At 34.9% G+C, this 21,679-nt stretch overlaps 1 protein-coding gene across 1 annotated transcript in view; it reads left to right on the top strand.

The window, feature by feature from the left end:
- Positions 1–16,591, top strand: part of LOC101896244 (serine-rich adhesin for platelets) — a 216,933-nt gene extending 200,342 nt beyond the window's left edge. Inside the window, exons 4-7 of the mRNA XM_059120189.1 lie at positions 8,761–10,223; positions 13,760–13,917; positions 14,039–15,397; positions 16,320–16,591. Of these exons, the coding sequence (XP_058976172.1) occupies positions 8,761–10,223; positions 13,760–13,917; positions 14,039–15,397; positions 16,320–16,591 (3,252 nt within the window). The remainder of the gene's footprint in view (positions 1–8,760; positions 10,224–13,759; positions 13,918–14,038; positions 15,398–16,319) is intronic.
- Positions 16,592–21,679: the final 5,088 nt, after the last annotated feature.

The following is a 21,679-nucleotide window of genomic DNA, read 5'->3' as shown; positions in this document are numbered from 1 at the left end:
TTTCCAACATAGGAAAGTACATATGGACCTTTCTACCCCACCAAGCTGAGTCGATCTAGCTATATTGTTTTTGGAGATGATCGCATAATATTTAGGTGTTTAAATGGACCAAAAACTGAAAAATTTCATGATTTTGCAGTTGCTTTATAGGACGCAATTATGGACCAATCGACGCAGAATTTGATAGGCATCGGGTAATATTTAGTGGGTGAAACGGACCATAACATTTGTGCAAAATAAAAGTCAAATTTTCCATTGAACCGCGAATATTTTTAATCCCCGCGAAAACACAAATAGACGAAAAGGTCAATCCCGACCGTTACGTAGATGCCGATAGTAAATATATCTATATATAGTGGAATATATACAATACTTATAAACAAGGGAAGGGGATGTTAGCTAAAATGCTTATATCTCAAGAATGGCTGGACCGTTTTTGACAAATTTCGTCAATTCTGAATGCCCTCCTGGCGTAAACGGATAAGATCTAAACAACTCGCATAAAAAGATGTCAGTAAAGATGTTAATATAGGTTTTGTAGTATTTTGTGACATATTTTTATTTTTTCATATTTTTTATCGCATGCGATTTTTTCAATTTGACTTATAATATTGAAGTATATATTTTGTAATATTTTTTCACCTCACAACACAGGTTGGGGTTATTATATACAGATTGCAATTATCGTCCGATTTTCATGAAAATTTTTATACTGGTAGGGTTAGGCTCAAAAGAGCTAGACCTATTGGTTTTAAAGATGTCCGCGATATATTTGGAGGTTAAAATGGACCAACAACTAAAAATGTTGCTGATTTTGCAGTCGCTATAAAGTTCACAAATAGAAACAAAAGGACGAAATCTCGCATGAAGTTAGACCTTAGGACAGCGGGTAGAATGGACCACTATTTTTGTGTTAAAAAATACCAACATTACTTACAGATGATATCTGAAATACACAAAAGGCGATCTTTTGGCTTTCTTATGCTGATTTCCTTGACGAATATAGCTAAATATCGTAGACAAGCAAATCATATAGATGAGTCTAAATTTAAAGATATAGAGGGGTCTCTTGCGTTTGGAAAGGGATTTGAACATAGAAGGGGCTTCTAACATATTGTAGTGTTGTAGGGTATCACATGGTCGGTCCCGCACGACTATAGCCTTTGCTCACTTATTTTGTTGTTAGTCTTATTATACCCTCCACCATAGTGCGGACTAATTATACCCTCCACAATAGTGTGGACTATATATAAAAATGAACTTATCTCCACAAAATTTTGCAGGTCTAGATTCTCAACATATCTAAAATTTGGAAGGCCCGTTATATATAGTCTATGCATAATAGTGGACCTATCTTCATAAGCTTTAGCAGTGGGAGATTCTGTCAGCTATGAACTCAAATGTCAAGTAACTCATGATTGGGTTTAATATTGTGGACGAAACCTTAAAAATACCGAAAATAAGTAAGCACAGTAATATGGGTCCTACACCCAATACTGGAGGAATCTTCAAAATGTATAGCATGAAGATATTATTTCTACTCCTAACGCTAAATGTTAAGTTACACATGATTAGGCTTAAAATTGTTTTTCAATTTCCGTTCATTCATTCAAAATATCGAAAATCAGGAAGTAACACTATATGGGGACCATACCGAAACGTGGACCAATATGGCCCATAGGATGCTTCCCTGAATTAGTCTCTGTTTTTTTGAGGACCTCACCCCACCGTGCATTTGCTTGCCAGAGAGAGAGAATTGTTAGAGGCCAAGAAGATATTTTATGCAAAACCTTGATTACTTAAACGTCCTCTTACTACTTTTTAAGTAATCTTAAGTAATTATAAGGAACTACAATCAAATTACACCCTTAGAACTATGTTGCGAGGTAGATAACATATCTTATCGTCCTGACCTCAATATTATTTGGACTATGATTAATTCAATCAGTGTTAATATGTCTATGAGAAACAAAAACATTCTAATCAATTATTTAGATTACTCATAACAATAGTTGCAGATATTACACATTAATATCGCTGTTGGTGTATGTGTGAAAATATTTTCCATATCTCTCACTCTCTACCTCTCTCGCTCTCTCTCTCTCTCCGTTATTGTTCTGATGGTAATAAAAATCTAATTGAAATTCAATTACATTAAATTACTTCAATATTAATCATTTGCTTTCATATCATTTCTTTCTCTGAGTGGTTGTGTGTGTGAGTGCTTGCTATTTTTGCAATGGGTTTCAGAATAGAATTGCAGGAAACTGACTGTAGAACATTTGTATCTCCCTTTCTCACTGTCTGATATTTTATGATTATTAGTTATGGCGCCATATTTGCTTCATTTTGACAGGCGAACAATGACAGGAAAATACATTTGTTTTTTTATTTTTGTTGAATTGAATTGTTGTCCGGTTTGAGTGGGTGTGTGTGTGTGTGTGAGTGTGTATACCTTGCCCTTATTTTCTACTTAATGACTTTCCCGGTCTATGATGTTCGGGTGTGAATTTTATTTCCGTTTTTAGGCAGTTTTATGTTAATTACTTTCTAGTCGTAAAAAGTTCCCTTCAAAAGCTAGAAAATAACAAAATGACATATTTCATTTTGAAAACAATAATTTATGAGTCATATTCCGTTTCATTTATTAAATGCTGTTTGCGAGATCGTAAAGCAATTGAGGTCCGTGTAATGTAATATAATTTGTCATATCACTTTGACGTATTCTGACCATAAACAAATGGTAAAATACTAAAATTAATTAATTTATTACTTAGCGGGGAATGTCCATTTAGATTTAGCAAAGTCAATGATACTGGCATTGAACATTATATGAAGAATATTCAAAATAAAAACAACAAAATAAAAACAATAAACAACAACAAAGGGATAAGCCTGACCATTTTGCAACAACAAAATACTACGGTATCCCGAACAAACAAGCCACACTGTTCTATTTATAGACAAGGCACGGTCGACGAAGGGGTTTTTGTTGTAACAGACAAAACCAACTTACATGGTTATGCTACTTCGTTCAGGCTGAACGAAAGCATAACAAGTGGAGAAAGATGAAAATGTTTATAAGTGCGGTTGTAAGATTTAGAAGATTTTCCAAGAGAATTTTAGTTTTATTTAATTCTTTGGTTCCTCTTCTATTGAGCTTACGATCTCGTCACTTGGGTAAAAAATGTTTTTTGTCATAGAAGTTATTTTTAAAATAACTTCTGGGGAGAATATCCCAGACAAAAAACAAGGGAACTGATGAGGATTGGTGGCTCTTTCCGAAACCTAGGTATTCCCTGCCTTACCCCCTGGTAAACATTACCATCGTTCTCCACTAATAAACAAACGTTGTTTTTATAACAACAACAAAGGGATAAGCCTGACCATTTTGCAACAACAAAATACTACGGTATCCCGAACAAACAAGCCACACTGTTCTAAAAACAAGTAAGCAAAGGCTATAGTCGTGCAGGGCCGATCATGAGATACCCTACAACAATACAATATGTTAGAAGCCCTCTTATGACCAAATCCATTTTGGAAGATTTCGCATTTGAAACTATGTCATTGAGCACTGCCCAGTTGTTGTGGTACATTTTATAGCCAAATATAACCCAATGGTCATCCAAAATGCTAGAATTATTCCGTGTCCATCTTAGGCACATTAATTGGCTTCAATTGTGTCATCAGGATTTTTTTCTGTTTTTGGTTCATTTGAACCGCTAAATATTCTGCGATCATCTCCAAAAGCAAGAGCCCCTCTGTATATCCAAATTTAGACTCTTCTATATGATTTGCTTGTCAAAGATACATTACCATATTCGCAAACAAAATCAGCATAAAAAGGCAGAATTCTGGGGTATTTCGTGAGAATCGGACGATAATTGCAATCTTTATATAATAACTCCAACCTGTGTTGTAAGGTGAAAAATATTTCAAATTGTACACTTGAATAATATGAGTCAAATTGAAAAAATCGCATGCGATAAAAAATATGAAAAAATAAAAAATGTCACAAAATACTACAAAATCTATATTAACGTCATTATTGACATATTTTTATGCGTTTTTTTTTACATTTTATCTTTTTATGCCAAGAGGCCATTCAGAATTGAAAAAATTTGTCAAAATCGGTCCAGCTATTCTTGAGATATAAGCATTCTAGCTATCGGCATCTACGTAATGGACAGAAATGACTTGTTCATCTATTTGTGATTTCGCCGAATTAAAAATATTCACAGTTTATTGGAAAATTTTACTTTTATTTAACACAAATTTTATGGTCCATTTCACCCACTAAATATTACCCGATGACCATCAAACTTGGAAGGCTTCTGCCCAGCCCTAAGCTTCAGCCCCACGCTAACTTCCGCTTTGATTGGTCTATAATTGTGACCTATAGAGCAACTGCAAAATCAGGAAATTTTTTAGTTTTTGGTCCATTTCAACCCCTAAATACTATGCGATCTTCTCCAAAAGAAATAGCGTTCTATTCTGACCACCTCCAATTTCAATTTCGTGGGGATCGGGCCATATTTGCGACCAGTAGAGTGATTAAAAATTAACATGGACAGACGGACAGACGGACAGACGGACATACATAGCTAGATCGACTCAGCTCGGCGAGATAGGAACATCCACATATACTTTCCTATGTGGGAAACAAATATTTTGAGGTGTTACATAATTTACGGGAATAGTTTCAAATTTGGTATTTGAAGTTCGTAATGCATACTATAGCCTAAGACAGAAAATTGTCTGTGCAGATCTACGTCTTCGTATAGCCCCCATATAACGGTACCTCCCGATATTCGGTATTTTGATGATTTTAGCGACATTATTTACCGGAATTGTTTCAAAATTGGTATTTGAAGTTCGTAATGGATACTACAGCCTAGGACAGAAAATGGGTCATGTAGATCCATGTCTTCGTATAGCTCCCATGTAACGGTACCTCCCAATATTCGGTATTTTGATGATTTTTGGGACATTATTTACCGGAATTATTTCAAATTTCGCATTTGAAGTTCGTAATTGATACCACAGCTTATTTCAGAAAATTGTCTGGGCAGGTCCACGTTTTATAACCCCCATGGTACTTCCCTATATTTGGTATTGTGATAATTTTAGCTACATAACAAAAAGATTTCTTTCAAGTTTCGCATTGAATATTGTAATAGGTTATGACGAAAGTTTCCTATGCAGGTCCACGTCGACGTATAGACCCTAATATACGGCTACAATCGGAATTTTAAAGATTTTAATAGAATTTTTAAGGTTTTTTTTTTTTTTTGAAAATTTTCAAATTTGTACCAAAGTATTTAAAGTTCGCCCCGGCCGAACTTGAAGCTTTTTTACTTGTTGTTTTTTTTAAATAATTTAACAGCATTATATAAACAGTCTTATAGGTATTTGTAGATTAAGGCGGAACACCTTCGATTTTTTATATAAAAATGGTTTTATTACTCAGTGATGGAGGATATTAAAAGTTTGACCAGGCCGAACTTAATGTGTTTTTTTTTTTACTTGTTAAATATATTATTTTAAATTAAGGAGCACTTGATAGACATAATTAAATCTCTCTCCCTCTCTCGTCACAACTCACTGCAGAACCAGCTACCATAACTGTAAGTGTCACTACTGTAAATTCATAGAAATCTCCTCCCAAGAATAATAACATTGAGTGTTTTGACAACATTGACTCAACTCACTTCAACACTTAACTATAATTTTCCTTTGAGGAGCTGTATGTACGCAGTACGATGTGAACCTGCCCCAGTTCATGGTCGAGTAGACGAACATAGTTCTCAATTCCCTTAAGGATCCAAACTATGCTTTCATACCAATTGTTATGTGCAACAACATAACACCAAACGAACGTCCACATGAAATGTGTTTATGAGAATCGGTTTAAATAACAAATATTATATGGTTAGGGGTTATAGTAAGCTAAGACCGATTATAGTAAGTTTTCCAAAAGAATTTTAGTTTTATGTAATTGTTTGGTTCCTCTTCTATTGAGCTTACGATCTCGTCACTTGGGTAAAACAAGTTTTTTTTTGTTATAGAAGTTATTTTTAAAATAAATTGTGGGGAGAATATCCCAGACAAAAAACAAGGGAACTGATGAGGATTGGTGGTTCTTTCCGAAACCTAGGTATTCCCTGCCTAACCCACTGGTAAACATTACCATCGTTTTCCACTAATAAACAAGCATTGTTTTAAAAAAACAACACTAAAGGGATTGAGCCTGACCATTTTGTAACAGCAAAATTTGGTATGGGTGAAGGAATACAGCGGATTGTGTCTGTGATTAAGGTATGAAGTGGATTTGGAAATATGGACTATAACTGAGTGATACTACATTGGGTATTAGGTGAAAGGATAGAGCTGGAATCTCGAAATTTGATATGGAGGTCTCTGTTGGTATCTTGTGGTGGTTTTGCAATTTGTTCGAAATTTAACTGTGATAACGATTTCACTGGTATTTGCAGGTTAAAGCAAAAGACCCTTTACAAGGATACATACGCTCTTAATTTTTAAGAACATATTAGCATACAAATGAGTTCTGGGGGTATTATAAATTTGATTGGAGCAAAAATTATTTAACACCTCAAAATATTGGTTTCCCACATAGGAAAGTATATACTAAACTTCCTATCTCGCCGAGCTGAGTCGATCTAGCTATGTATGTCCGTCCATCCGTCCGTCTGTCCATGTTGAATTGTAATTAATCTACGGGTCTCAATTATGCCCAGATTTTCACGAAATGTAGAATGGAGGGCTAGGGCCAGAATAAAAACCTATTCCTTTTGGATGATGGGAAGATGATCCTATAATATTAAGGGGTTAAACTGAAAAATTTCTTGATTTTGCAGTTGCTCTACAGGTTGGGGTTATTATATACAAATTGCAATTATAGTCCGAAATTTTCACAAGGGTAGGGTTAGGCTCAGAAGAGATATTGTTTTCAAAGATAACTGCAATACATTTAGGGGTTAAAACCAACCACTAAAAATGTTCCTGATTTGGTAGAAGTTAAAAGGTCGCAAATAGAAACCAAAGGACATGAAATCTCGTATGTAGTTAGAGTTTAGGACAACGGGTAGAATGGACCAATCCTTTTGTGTGAAAAAATACCAACATTACTTACAAGCGATATCCGAAATATGCAAAAGGCGAACTTCTGGCTTTTATACCCTACACCACAAGGTGGTCAGGTTATTATGTCTTTGTGCATTTGTTTGTAACGGGAAAAAAGAAACAAGATAGCCCCATTGTTCCATTGTTCCGCCCGTCCGTCCGTCCATGTATTTTTGTAAACAAAGTACAGTTTGCATTTATTGCCCGATCCAGGTGAAATTTTGCACAAATCATTTTTTTTTTGGCCCAAGGACGATCCCTATTGAAGTTGGAGATAATCGGTCAAACTTTAGATATAGCTCCCATATATTTCTTCGTCCGATTTGCCTATTATTTTGTATCAAACGTGTAACATCAGCCCGAATAGTATGGAATTTTGCACACACAACCAAATTAGGCCTGAAAATAAGTATGCCAAATTTGATCGAAATCGGTTCAGATATAGCTATAGCTCCCATATATATTGTTCATCCGATTTGTTGTCTTTGTTACCCACAGCCGTAATATGCACTCCGTAACAACGATATTCAGAGAAATATATGAAATACAGCTCAGAAATATCTTTGCCAAATTTTATCGAGATCGGTTCAGATTTGGATATAGCTCCAACATATACCTTTATCCGATTTCAAATTAATTGTGCACCAAATGGGCAATACAAGTCTGAATTTAAAAGATACAAATGCTTCGGCGTATTTAGCCCTTTGAGCTTTAAATTGTAATTATAATCATAGCGTGTATGATAGAATTCTCCCATAAAAACTTTAGGGTATCATAATGTCGGCCTCGCCCGACTTTAAAACTTTCTTTACTGCTTTATGCTCATTTCGTTGATGAATATAGCCAAATATCGTAGACAAGCAAATCACATAGATGGGTTTAAATTTGTAGATGCAGAGCGGCTTCGTGAGTTTGGAGATGATCGCAAAATTATAAGGGGCTCAAATGAACCAAAAACAGAAAAAATTCCTTATCACACAATTGAATAAGCCTGAGAAGAGAGAAGAATTCTAGCTTTTTGGATGACCATTGCATTATATTTAGCTGTAAAATGGAACACAACAACTAATAGCACGACTGAGTGCGCAAATGTCCCTGATCAAAATGCTAAGGGTAATATATGGGCAGTGCTCCATGACAAAATTTCAAAAACGAAATCTTCCAAAATTGATTTGGATTTAAGGGGGCTTCTAACATATTGTAGTGTTGTAGAGTATCACATGGTCGACCCCGAACGACTATAGCCTTTGCATACTTGTTTTTTTTAATTAATGTTTATTACCCAACTTAATATCCAATCATTTCCATGTTGGAATACTTGATCAAAATATACAACACTTCATCTGCTCAAAAATGCCTCTGAGCCATCGTTGTATGATACGTGCTGTGATCAAATTAATATAGAATGCTTTACTGTAACAACAACGTATTGTGGTATTTTGTTATAATACATGTACACATACATACATAACAAAGATTTTGGAAGTCTACACAAATATCCCTTCCCACAATATTAAAACACACACACACACATATGTATATTGTTGAATATCTGATACAAGTTTTTCTAATTTTCATTCCCTCTATTCTTTTTCTTCTCTTGCATATTTTTAGGAAGCCTATCGTCGCTGGGTGTGCAGTACGTTGGTGCCATATTTTGCCGAACCCAACGATGTTATAAAACCACCAGAAATCTATGAAACCACAACGGACAGTGGTCAGTATCCCCATAAGCTGCATCAACACGGACAACAAGCGGCTCAACAAAATACGTATCAAACGGCCGTTGAGAGCGATGGAAGCAATCAACGGGCAACGATTGCATTGAATACTAAAAGTAGTGATAATAACAACAACGGCAACAACAAATCACCCACCTCATATACCACCAGCAGTAGTAGCGGCAGCAGCAGTAACAGCAACAACAACCACAGCAACAATACCAACATGGCCTCAAACATGACTACCTCTCATTTAACGATAACGACAGCGACAACAAATACTACTACGACACACGCCAACAACAGCAATAATGGCAACAATAATACAAGAATGTCCTCAACAAAGCTAACAAAAAGAGCAGCAACAACATCGAATTATATTACAGCAGCAACAACCACAACGGTAAATAGCAATATTAACAATTATGATGACATTCAGGCCTATTTGCATTGGCAACATAAAGAAAGAGAGCCAATGCAACATACAGCCAACAGCAACAACAACAATAGGCATCATCATGTTAAGCGAAGAAGCTCACAACAAGAGCCACAGCAACAGCAACACATCAATACCAAACAATTTAATGATAAATTGAACAGTAATTACATTCCGAACGATAATGCATTACATAAAAGACCATCACCGCAAACAATGGCATCAGCATCAGCATCAACCAACAACATCCCAAGGCCACCACCACTACCACCTCCAGCATCTTCATCAGATTCTGATTCTGAATCCACAACTGTATCATCAGCAGCAATGTCGAATGCATCTGCAGCGGTAGCGGCGATAACAACAACGCCACCACCAGCATTAACCAGAAAAACACAAGCATTAACATTTAACGATGTCATCTTCGTCAATAAAACGACGACGACGACGACGACATCAATGAGGACGACCACAACAACTGGCCACTCCTTCGCGGCCAGAAGACGTAGTCCAAGTGATGGTGACAGTTCGGGTGATGGTGATAATACTGCCAGTGGCTTAAATAGTTCGGTACAACATTACAACAATAAATCAACGAATAAAAGACGAAAACGTAATGACGATACAACAACATCCGTTTATATTGGTGACAATAAACCCAATTTAGCGGAACACGCTAGAAATGGCAAGGAAGAGCTGCAGGTTGATGATGAACAACAAATGCTGAAGCATCATCATCGACAAAATCAGCAAACGAATAATAGTAAAATAGTTGCCAAACAACCGCAATTGCAACCCAAAAGGCAACCGCAGCAGCAGCAACAAAAACAAAAACAACAATCCATTAATTTCATAACGACTGCCAATAGTGAGGATTCTTTGTTTGATAAGGATCCGGTGATATCGAAATTATTGAAAAGGTTGGTATTTAAATGAAATTGCATGTGTATATATTTGTTTGGTATATATACAGGGTGTGATTAAAAAAAAATTCCAACAAAGTCAAACGCCATAATTTTTACATTTTTATACCCTCCACCATATCATTCCGTTTGTAATACCTTTAAATATACATTTTAGACCCCACAAAGTATACATATTCTTGATCAGAATAAAATTCTATGTCGATTTATAAATTTCCGTCCTTCAGAACGAAATGAAGTGGGTTGATAAAATTTTACTCAAATGTGTATTATGTCTGCAGGACTTTTTGTATTGAAAATGGGTCATGTAGGTCCACGTCTTCGTACAGCCCCCATATAACCTTTGTATAGCCCCCCATACAACGGTACCTACCGGAACTATTTCAAATTTAGTATTTGAAGTTCGTAATGAATACTACATCCTATGACAGAAAATTGTCTGTGCAGGTCCACGTCTTCGTATAGCCCCCATATAACGGTACCCCTCGATATTCGGTATTTTGGCTCTTTTAGCGACATTGTTTACCGGAACTATTTCAAATTTAGTATTTGAAGTTCATAATTAATACTACAGCCGATGACAGAAAATTGTCTGTGCAGGTCCACGTCTTCGAATAGCCCCCATGGTACCTCCCTATATCCGGTATTTTGATGATTTTAGCTAAATTATGAACAGATATATTTATAAGTTTCGCATTTGAATATCGTAATAGCGTGTGATAAAAATTGCCTTGCAGGTGCAAATCGTCGTATAGACGCTAATATACTGCTACATTCGGTATTTTTAGGATTTTAATTTTTTGGAAATTGTTAAATTTATACCAAATGGTCAAGGGTATGCAAGGTTCGGCCCGGCCGAACTTAAAGCATTTTTACTTATTTTTTTTTTTTAATGTTATTGAATGAAAGCCAATAATACCGGAAATAGCATCAAATTTTAAAATAAGTTTAGATTTGTTGGAATTGTTCACCTTTGGCACGAATTATGGTCTCCAAACGGCCAATGAAGCCGGCACACGTTGTAGGAATGTTGCTCTGCTGTAATTTGTCACATTCCCGGCGAAGCGCTCGACAGACACAATAGTCCAACTGATTGGTATCCGGAGATTGTGTGCTGGAAATGTAACCATTTTTGGGTGGCGCGTGCTGAGTCGATGGTACTGAGTCCTGTTGAAATGTCCAAGGTCTGCGGGCGAAATGTTTGCATACCCGAGGCTTTAATACAACCTCCAGAATATTTTTGCTATAATATTCGGATTTTATTCCGATGCCACGGTCGATTATTACGAGCGGAGATCGTCCATCCGCTTTTATGACGGCCCACACCATCACCATGGCCGGCGCTGTGGTTCTGGTGGCCAACCGAGGGCGGACATTTTCAGCTGACCTTTTTGGAAAGTAAACGCCATAATTTTGTTTGTTAAGAAACTGCTGGACAACAAATTGAGATTTCTCTCGGAGTGTAGGATTGGGTTATGTAGGTAGTTTTGGAAATTTGTACTTATTTGTAACGAATTGTAGTAAACTTGGCACATTTTGCATTATGTGAACCTATAGAGCTGGAATCCTGAAATTAGAAATTAAGTTTTCTGTTGGAGTATAAAATTGGGAAATTTTATATGTTGGAGTATTTTTGGAAATTCATTCTTACCTGTACTATATGGTACTAAATTTTGAAACAATTTGTATTTAGGCGAGCCGTTAGCGATGAAATGCTGAATTTTGGAATTTGGATTACTGTGATGGTCTAGGATTGGGGTACGTGGGAAGCTTTGGAAATTCATTCTTATGTGTACTAAATAGTACGAAAAGTACTAACAATTGAATCTTTGTATTGGGCAAACGTACTAACATTTTAGAGGATAGAGCTAAAAATTTTAATCACATTTGGAAAGTAAGTTTAAATTATGAATTCTAAATTTGGAATAGTTTGGTTTAGGGTAAACGAATAAAGTCGAAATTTTGAAATTTTGTATTGGGGTCCCTTTTGGTGGTACGTTTATGATAAATGGGTTGTTTTGGAATCAGAAATTTGGTATAAGGTTTTGTAATTTGGTCGTTGTTCGTGTGCAGCCTGAACATATGGAGGTGTTTGCGGAAATTGTACGAAAAGTACTGAATGGTAGTATATTTCGTAGTGGGTGAAGAGACAGAGAAAAACTTCTGAAATTGGATATTTAAATTATTGATATTTTTCAAGGACCTCTGACAATTTTTTTTTTATTTTTTGAAATAAACGTCGAATTAAAAAACAAGTAAAAAAGTAGTAAGTTCGGCCGGGCCGAATTTTGAATACTCTCCACCATTTGGAACAAATTTGCAAATTTTCGAAAAAGATAACATTTGCCAAAAATTCTGTTAACATCTTAAAAATACCGAATATAGCCGTTATTTGAGAGTCTGTACGACCTGAACCTACATAGGCATTGTTTGTCATAAGCCAATACCATATTCAAATTCGAAACTTGAAATAAACGGTGAATAATGTAGCTAAAATCATCAAAATATCGTATATAGGGAGGTACCGTTATATCGGAGACCAGGACCTGCATAGATAATTTTCTGTCACAGACTGTAGCTTCTATTACGAACTTCAAATACGACATATGAAAACTTGGACATGCATAGCCCATTTACGAACTTAACCTGCCTACTGACAAAATAAACATATGTGCAAAAGTTTAGCCTTTTATCTCAATTCGTTGGAAAGATAGCATGATTACAACAGACAGATAGACAGACGGACGGACACACAGACCGATGGACGGACATAGTTAAATCGTCTTAGAATTTTACGCTGATCAAGAATATATACACTTGGTTGGGTCTGACATGAGTATTTCGAGGAGTTACAAACGGAATGACAAAATGAATATTATACCCCCCAATATATTCTCAAGGATATCAAACAAAATACATATATATATATATATATATATATATATATATATATATATATATATATATATATATATATATATTATATGTCATTCCGTTTTATATATATATAGTTGGATTCCTAAATAATTTTTTCAAATGTCATCCATGCCAAGAATCGTGAATTTTATTGAATTGTCCTCGCTAATAAAGACCTATTTTTCTTACCTTCCTGACCAAGAGTCATGGATTCTTCAAATATATTTTTAGGTCTTGAGAATTTTTATAATGACTTACTGGTCTAAACATTGTTGATTTTGAATTTGAATGTATGCCGACATACCATTCTGTACAAAATGCTTAGATTTTAAAAAAAAAAAATCATTAAAAAATGACCTTGTCACACATATCATATACTTATGAACAAAAAACAAATCCATTATTTGTGTCAAGATTTTATTGACATATTTTAAGGACTTCCGGCCAAAAATAGTGAAATTTTTAAATTTGGTAACTAAACCTGGACACAAATAATGGATTTTCAAGAAATATTTTTTAGGGACCTCTTTTCACGAGACGTGAACTTTCAGGAATATTTTTCAGGGACTTCAGTTTCAAAATATTAATACTCCTTCCCCTCTCTATGTTACTTGCAGATCAAAACGTAAAGTGGAATTCCGCAAAAGGCGAAGAATACGACCCTGCCTTAGTGTTTGTCAGACGGTTGAACAAAAATGTCCATATCTGTTGCCAGCAGATCGGGCGCCAGCAATGCAAACACAATACGCCGGCGAACCAACATTTTTATGTCTAGGTATGCGGACCACATATATTCATTGAAGTATTCATGTAACTCAATTTTTATATAATATTCTTTGTGTTTTCTTTTCGTTTTCCACCATTTTTTTTTTTTTTTTTTTTTTTGTATCGAACAGATTATAATATTGCAGAAACGGAAGAACAATTACGCAAGGCCAGTCATGGGCCAAACGAATGCTGTTACACCTACTGTCAGACGGCAGCCGATGGCATCTGTACCTATTGCAATGAGTTTCTGGATGCAAAGGATATTGAAATGGAAGCCGAAAGGATTACCAAGGAGAAAGGGAAACGTCTCTACAATATAACGCTTAAGGCGAGAGAGGAAAAGGCACTGCGAGTGGAGGCCAAAATACAACAGCAGTTGGCACCCGTGGCAACTGAGGATGTTGCTGCCGGTGGTCACTTGAAAATGTCCACGGTGGCCATAGTGGTGCGTAACGACACCTTGGCCATGAACGTTACCCGTCTGGCTGAACGTTTGCCTTACTACGCCTTTTGCGATGGCGTCTATTACTATGATGAGGATGTGGATGATATGCCGACAATGGCCTATTCCGATAATTGTCCGGCCCTGCCAACGGTACAAAGTCGCTGTCGCATACCGTACTGGGCCACTAACTATGAGACATCCGGCGAAGACTGGGGTTCGTATCGTAAACATGGCGAAGCCCAAAAATTAATGGTGTGGTTGAGTTCGTTGCTATGTCTGTGGTCCTGCTATACGGCGCGGGCCTTGAGGCTGCATCGAAAACAGGAGAAAAGACCAAAGCAAAATCAGCAGCAGCAGCAGCAACCACAACAAATTAATAATAACAGTACTGCCTTTGAGAGAGGAATAAAGGAAAATCGTTGTAGAAATTGTGAAAATCGGGAGATTATGTTGATGAATGTCAATAATTATTTGACCAAAGATGGGCGCCGAAAATCACGTAGGGCAAGGGTAAATGTTTGGTATGATATCAGTGAAAATCGTATTTTGATAATTTGTATATTGAGCGGTGGAGGCGGAGGAGGCAATGAGATCGACGACCGGGGTGGCTTGCTCCCCAAAGCCAGGGGAAATGAAGTATCTCGCCTCAGAGGTCAAAAGGAAAAATTAATGAATTTTCGGGAATTGGTTCGGAGAAGACAACAAATCGATTTACTATACAGTAAAAATGCATTAATCTTATTAATACATTATACGAATCGTTTGAAATCGTTTATGCAACAGGCCCAGCCACATCGGAAACGAAAACTGACCCATTTGCAGGGCGGGTGGTATTGGTGGGTCCGGCAGCACGCCTGCCAAAGCCAAATACCACGAATGATAAAACTTAAAATGAAACTTATGTATAAGAGATTGATGATGAGCCTAGCAGTTGGAAGGAGAAAGCTAATACGGATAGCAAAGAAGAAGAAGAAACAGAAGCAGCAGAAGAAGATGACGGAGACGGAGAACATGAATTGTAGTAATGTTAGTATTAGTCACTGTAGTTGTAGTTTAATTAGTTGTAGTTGTAATGATATAAATAAAAAATATAATAATTATACTATATTTAATAATATTATTACTAATTATAATAATAATAATAATGATAAATACAACTATAAAACAACAACAACAAAAAATATTAAGAGAAATAACAAAAATAATACTAATAATAATAAAAGACATGTTAAAATAAATTATAAAGAAAATATGAAAAAATTGAAATTTAATTTTAGTACATGTAATTTTAAAGACACTAATAATAATATTAAAAATAATATGAACAACAACAACAACAATATTAAAATATATAAAAATTATGATTATTATTATACTAATAATAAAGTTAATCATAATAAATCGAATGACACAAATGTAATATCTAAGCTACCACAACAACAACAACAACAATTTTCCATAATAACAAAATTACAATGTAATACAACAACACGAAAAAGTTTTACCACAAGGAGTCGTCATTGTCATAATAGAATATCCTTTAATAAAATTGGTAGCACAACCTGCATACAGGCTCCCAAGCAAAATTCTCTTTTATCAACATTATCTCCATTGAGACTTGTGTCAAATAACAACAAGAACAAAAACATTATGGAAATCCATTGTAGACATAAATCTCCAAAGAATATTTTCAAAACCATCAACACCACCACCACCACCACAAAAAAACACCAAAATCCCAAACCTTTTAACATCATGTCCAGACATTATCCAATATCATTAAATTTGCGCCATCAACAATACCAACACTACTATCCTGACGATAAGAATTTTCAAAAAATTAGTTATAATAGTAAACTAAATAATTATCGTTATTTTTATGATTATAATTTCAATATAAATGATTGGTGGCATCGACATTGCCGTGGGCATTCGTCTACATCTCCATTGCCCGTTACCACCAGCCGCTGCAGTCGTTGTGCTGCTGGGCAATGGCAACAAACACGACAACAACAACGACTGCATGTTGCCCCCACCACCATATCTGAGAGCAAATATTCATCATCAAATTGCCAAATTACCACCAATAACAACAATAGCAAAAGCAGCGGCCACAGCATCCCTCAATATCATTCGAATTGTCAACGTCATCATGCCACCACAAACGCCACCATATTATAGTGGTGGTGTCTATTTATATCAGTGGCCCCATTGTCAGGATATAAGAAATTTTTAACAACAACAACAACAATAATAATAATTTATAAAAATAAACAAATTTATATATAATATTAAAAATTATAATATTTTCTTAAATTTAATTTCCATTTTCATATATATATTTTTTTTAAGAAAAAATATTCCAATCAATTTTTTTTTTTTGGAAAATATATTTAATTTCTCAGAAGTATTATTTACATCATTTAAAAACATTAACTTTGGGGCGAGTTTTTGTGCACATTTCCCAATTTTTATCTATCCAATAACAGAGTGAATTTTTATGAACAATGTTCATATTTCGTAAATTATCCTTAAGGGAGAGAGAGAGAGAGAAAGCTCAATGTAAACAGGTTTATTCTCATGACTGGTGAACATATCTGTTCGATTTATTAAAATTGTTTTCCATTCATGAACACTGTTAATAATTAATTTTACTCTTTAGAGAGAGAGAGAGATGACATTAAGTTTGGACTGTAGTTAAGGTTTTAAAATACTGAAGAAAATATTTTTGAAATTCATACAATCTACCCCCATATTAAAATGAAGTAACACAATTTTTCTAACCTATAAAATACTTTTCCAATTAAAAAAAAAAAATAATGAAGTACATTTTGCTATGAACAATGTTCATAATTCCTAAAGTACAGGGTGAGATAAAAAACTGCAAAATGGTAATAGCCATAATTTTTATTATTTTTTTTTTTTTAATTTTATGGAATGAAAGCAAAAAATGCCGGAAATAGCATCAAATTTTAGAATAAGCTTATTTGTTCGAATTGGTCACCTTTGGCACGAATTATGGCCTTCAAACGGCCAATGATTCCGTCACACGCTGGCCGAATGTTGCTCTGCGGTATTTTGGCGAAGTGCTTGCTTGAGTTGATTGACACGTTGGTATTTTTAGTGCCAACTCTGCTTTCCAACGAATTGGTATTCTGAGATTTGAAGCGAGCAACCTCATTATGTAACCATTCTTGGGTGGAGCGTACTGAGTGCGATGGTGCTGAGTCCTGGTGGAATGTTCAAGGTCTGCGGCCTAAATGTTTGCCTGTCCAAGGCTTTAATATACCCTCCAGAATATTTTCGCGATAATAATCTAAGGCCATGATCGATTAATAAGAGCTGAGAGAGATCATCAGCTGTCATGGCGTCCCACACTATCACCATGGCCGACGCATGAGTTCTGCTGGCTAACCGAAGGTGCAAATTTTCAGCTTATCTCTTTGGCAAGTAAACACGATCATTTTGTTTGTTTACAAACTGCTGGACAACGAATGTTTTCTCATCGGAGAAAACCAAAGTCGGCAGTTCAAAACTTTCGGCCAAGCGAAGCAACTCTTTAGCTCTTTTGAGTCTATTTTCTATCTGCTGCGGTGCAAGTTCTTGCACTTTTTTGAATTTTAACAGCTTTAAGCTAATTTTACAATATTTGACGAATGGGATATTGCGATATTTTCAGCTCACGAGCCATTTTTGCCCACTGCGACGCGGGTATCGATCAAGTCGCTTCTTCACTTTTCGAACCATTTCTGCTGATGTTGTTGTTTTCGTTCGCCGACTTCCTTGAGGTCGGACTACGCCACTAGTATCACGGTCACAAGCGATGGTACGAGACACAAAATATTTATTCACATTTAAATCCTGGAGTGCTCTAACGATAGCCACACGCTTGAATTCAATCCCGAATAGCTTTTTTCTGGAAAATTCTCACCAAAATGCTTATGTACGCTTGTCAGCAATGTAATGAGCTGTCACTGGAATAATTTTAACAGCTATCGGACGAGTGGCTTAGAAGTGGCAGCAGTCAGAAGTTGGTTGCAGTTTTTTCATCTCACACTGTATATTTTAATTGTAGATCTTTTTTCAATATTTCTGTACACTGGTGATATTTGTTTCAATTCTCAAAAACGCGCCCAGGCTAGGTAATAGAATTTATTTTTTTAAGTACACTGTACATAATTTTTAACATTTTTCTTTTAAGAGAGAAAAGGAAAGCGAAAATTAAGTTGTGTAGATAGACAAAATTCAAGGAGCACAAACCGCCCTGAAGAAAACGAGAAAGACTGTGACAAGTTTCATTATTTAAGCTAATCATATTTCAAATATTTATATCAAATTTCGAGGGAATTTAAACTTTTCTTCTGGGTCTACTGAAGTTTTCCACAAACAACCCCAAAAATTCTCACTTAAAAAAAGTTTGCCCTATTTCATGGTTCAAAATTGAATAAATACCATCTCTTTTAACGAGCTAAAAAAGAGTGAAGTAAATATTGAACTTTTTCCATTCTATTATATATTCCATTCTATATAATATAATAATATATGGATTCTATATTTTATGAACACTATTCATAACCTTATGAATGTGTATGCATAGGTGTAAAAATTGTTTTCACCTGCGTTCTGACTCTACATTCTATGAATTTATTCATAATTTTATGAAATAAATTATGACTTAGAAAAAGTTTAAAGACATGAGAGGAAATTGCAGGGAAAATAACTTTTTTGAGAGAAAGAAAGAGTGTATGGTTATAAATTTGTTCATTTGCAAATTGGAGAAAACAGGGAGCAACATTTTTTAAATACAAGATTATTTCACATTTGTATTATTTTAGCCGATATAACAAAATAAATTCACTCTTTATTCCATATTCTCTGAACAATTCACAAAACAGGTATTAAATGAAAGATTCCACAAAATTTTGGAAGCAGAGGATTTAATATGATTAATTTTCAAAATTATTAATAAAATATTAATTGAGAGATAAAACAAATATTTTGGAAGCCATCTAGGTTGTGGGAAAAAGAAAAACGAAATTATTTAGATATCTTAAGAACAAGTCTCAAGTCCCAAACAAGATTTATCTCTGCATATATGGCTTGGCATTATAATTTACTTACTCAAAATATTATTACTAGCATTTGAAAACAAGTTCTCCCTTCGGAAAGGGAGAGAGAGAGACAGGGCATAATGGAAGAAAAGGTTTTGAATTATTAAATTTTTTTGCTGAAAATATGCCACTGAGTGTTACTAGCAATTTAAAGTCCAGTTTGAAAGAGTAAGAGAGAGGGAAAGAGAAAAACATGATAAAATCATGGCGCCATACATGGTCGGCAGAGAGTCGCACATATATGTTCTCTCAATTTTGTTACTCACTGATTTTACTGTTTTGAAATGGGCATGACTGTGAATATGGATAGAATTGCGCTCAGTGAAGACCCGGGTGTCTACTCTTGCTGGCCCTGTATAAATTCGAAAAATTATTAATGATTTTAGAAAAGTGTATTGCTATTGTAATATCTCAAGTTTTGATGATATTTTGATATATATACATATACATATTTTTATACCCTACACCACAAGGTGGTCAGGGTATTATGTCTTTGTGCATTTGTTTGTAACAGGCAAAAGGAAACGAGATAGACCCATAGCTCCTTTTGATGATCTGCATAGAATCACTTTCTCAGTTGATTTATGCATGTGAACAAAATGCAGGTCGCATTTATTATCCGATTGAAACTATTGGCTCAAGGACGAACCCTATTGAAATTGGAGAAAATCGGTAAACATTTTGATATAGCTCCCATATATATCTTCGTTCGATTTTCGTTTTATTGTGCACCTAACGTGTAATATCAGACCGAATAGTATCAGCACATACAACCAAATTAGGCCTGAAAATAAGTATGCCAAATTTGATCGAAATCGGTTCAGATACAGCTATAGCCCCCATATATATTGTTCATCCGATTTGTTATTTTTGTCCTCCACAGCCATAATATGCACTCTGTTACAACAATATTTGGGGAAATAAATCAAATACAGCTCAGACATACCTTTGCTACATTTTATCGAGATCGGTTCAGATTTGGATATAGCTCCCATATATAACCTCGTCCGATTTACCTTTCATTGTGCATCAAACGTCTAATATTTTCCCAAATGGGATGGAATTCGGCACATGCGACCTAGTTGAGTCTAGAAACTTGTATGCCAAATTTCGTGAAGATCTGTTCAGATATAGCTATAGCTCCCATATATATTTTTCATCCGATTTGTTATATTTGTTACCCACAGCCGCAACAACGATGTTCAGAGAAGTATATCAAATACAGCTCAGAAATATCTTTGCCTAATTTTATCGAGATCGGTTCAGATTTGGATATAGCTCTCATACATATCTTTATCTGATTTTAAATTATTTTTGCACCAAATGGGAAATTCGAGTCCGAATTTAAAAGATACAAATGCTTCGGAATATTTAGTCCTTTGAACTTTAAATTATAATTATAATCATAGCGTGTATGACTAAATTCTCTCCCTACTAAATTAGCAAAGTGGTGTAGGGTATCATAAGGTCGGCCGACTTTAGGACTTTCTTTACTGTTTTTTTTTTTTTTTTTTTTTTTTTTTTTGAATCAATTCATAAATATTAGGATAACCCGTTTTTTTAGGAAATCAAGTCTCGATCTGTTTAATTATCCAAAGAAAAAATTCTGTAGGAAAAAAGATGAAGTACCACGAATATTATATTTGTAAAACATAGATATCTACTATTCCATATTTTATGAAAAGTGTTCGTAAATCAGCATATGCAACTTAAATTGGAGAGAAGGAGAGTATATTAAGTGCAAGTTGTGTGCAGTGCCTGGAGATATGTTTATTGCAAAAATGGGCAAATGTGGAGACTTTAAATTAAAAACCAGAAGAATAATTCAAAAATGTTGTTCGATGTTTTTATAATTTCGGTGAACGACCCTAACGACTTAGAGAACAAAAAAATGTATTTTTATACCACCATAATATCGCGGACCGCGGAACACTGTTCATTGCTACATAAATTCTATTAAATTTTAAAGATATTTATTACTCAATGTTTTGGAATTTGTTTTTAAATTAATTAAGAACTAAAATGAGCAATTTCCCCTTGGACTTCCATAAAACCTATCGATATTTTCATTTTAATAATAAAGCCCGGAGTTTTTTTGAGATATGTACTTTCCTTAAAATTGATTGGAATATGTGTTTTTTTTTCTTTCATATAATTAAAATCTATTTTATAAATAATTTTCTTACAAAGAAAACTCTAACTTATACCAACGG

The sequence above is a fragment of the Musca domestica genome, unplaced genomic scaffold (assembly GCF_030504385.1).
Source record: "Musca domestica strain aabys unplaced genomic scaffold, Musca_domestica.polishedcontigs.V.1.1 16, whole genome shotgun sequence".
NCBI lineage: Eukaryota > Metazoa > Arthropoda > Insecta > Diptera > Muscidae > Musca > Musca domestica.
Note: the sequence above shows the minus strand (reverse complement) of the source record. Positions and strands in the feature narration are given on the sequence as shown.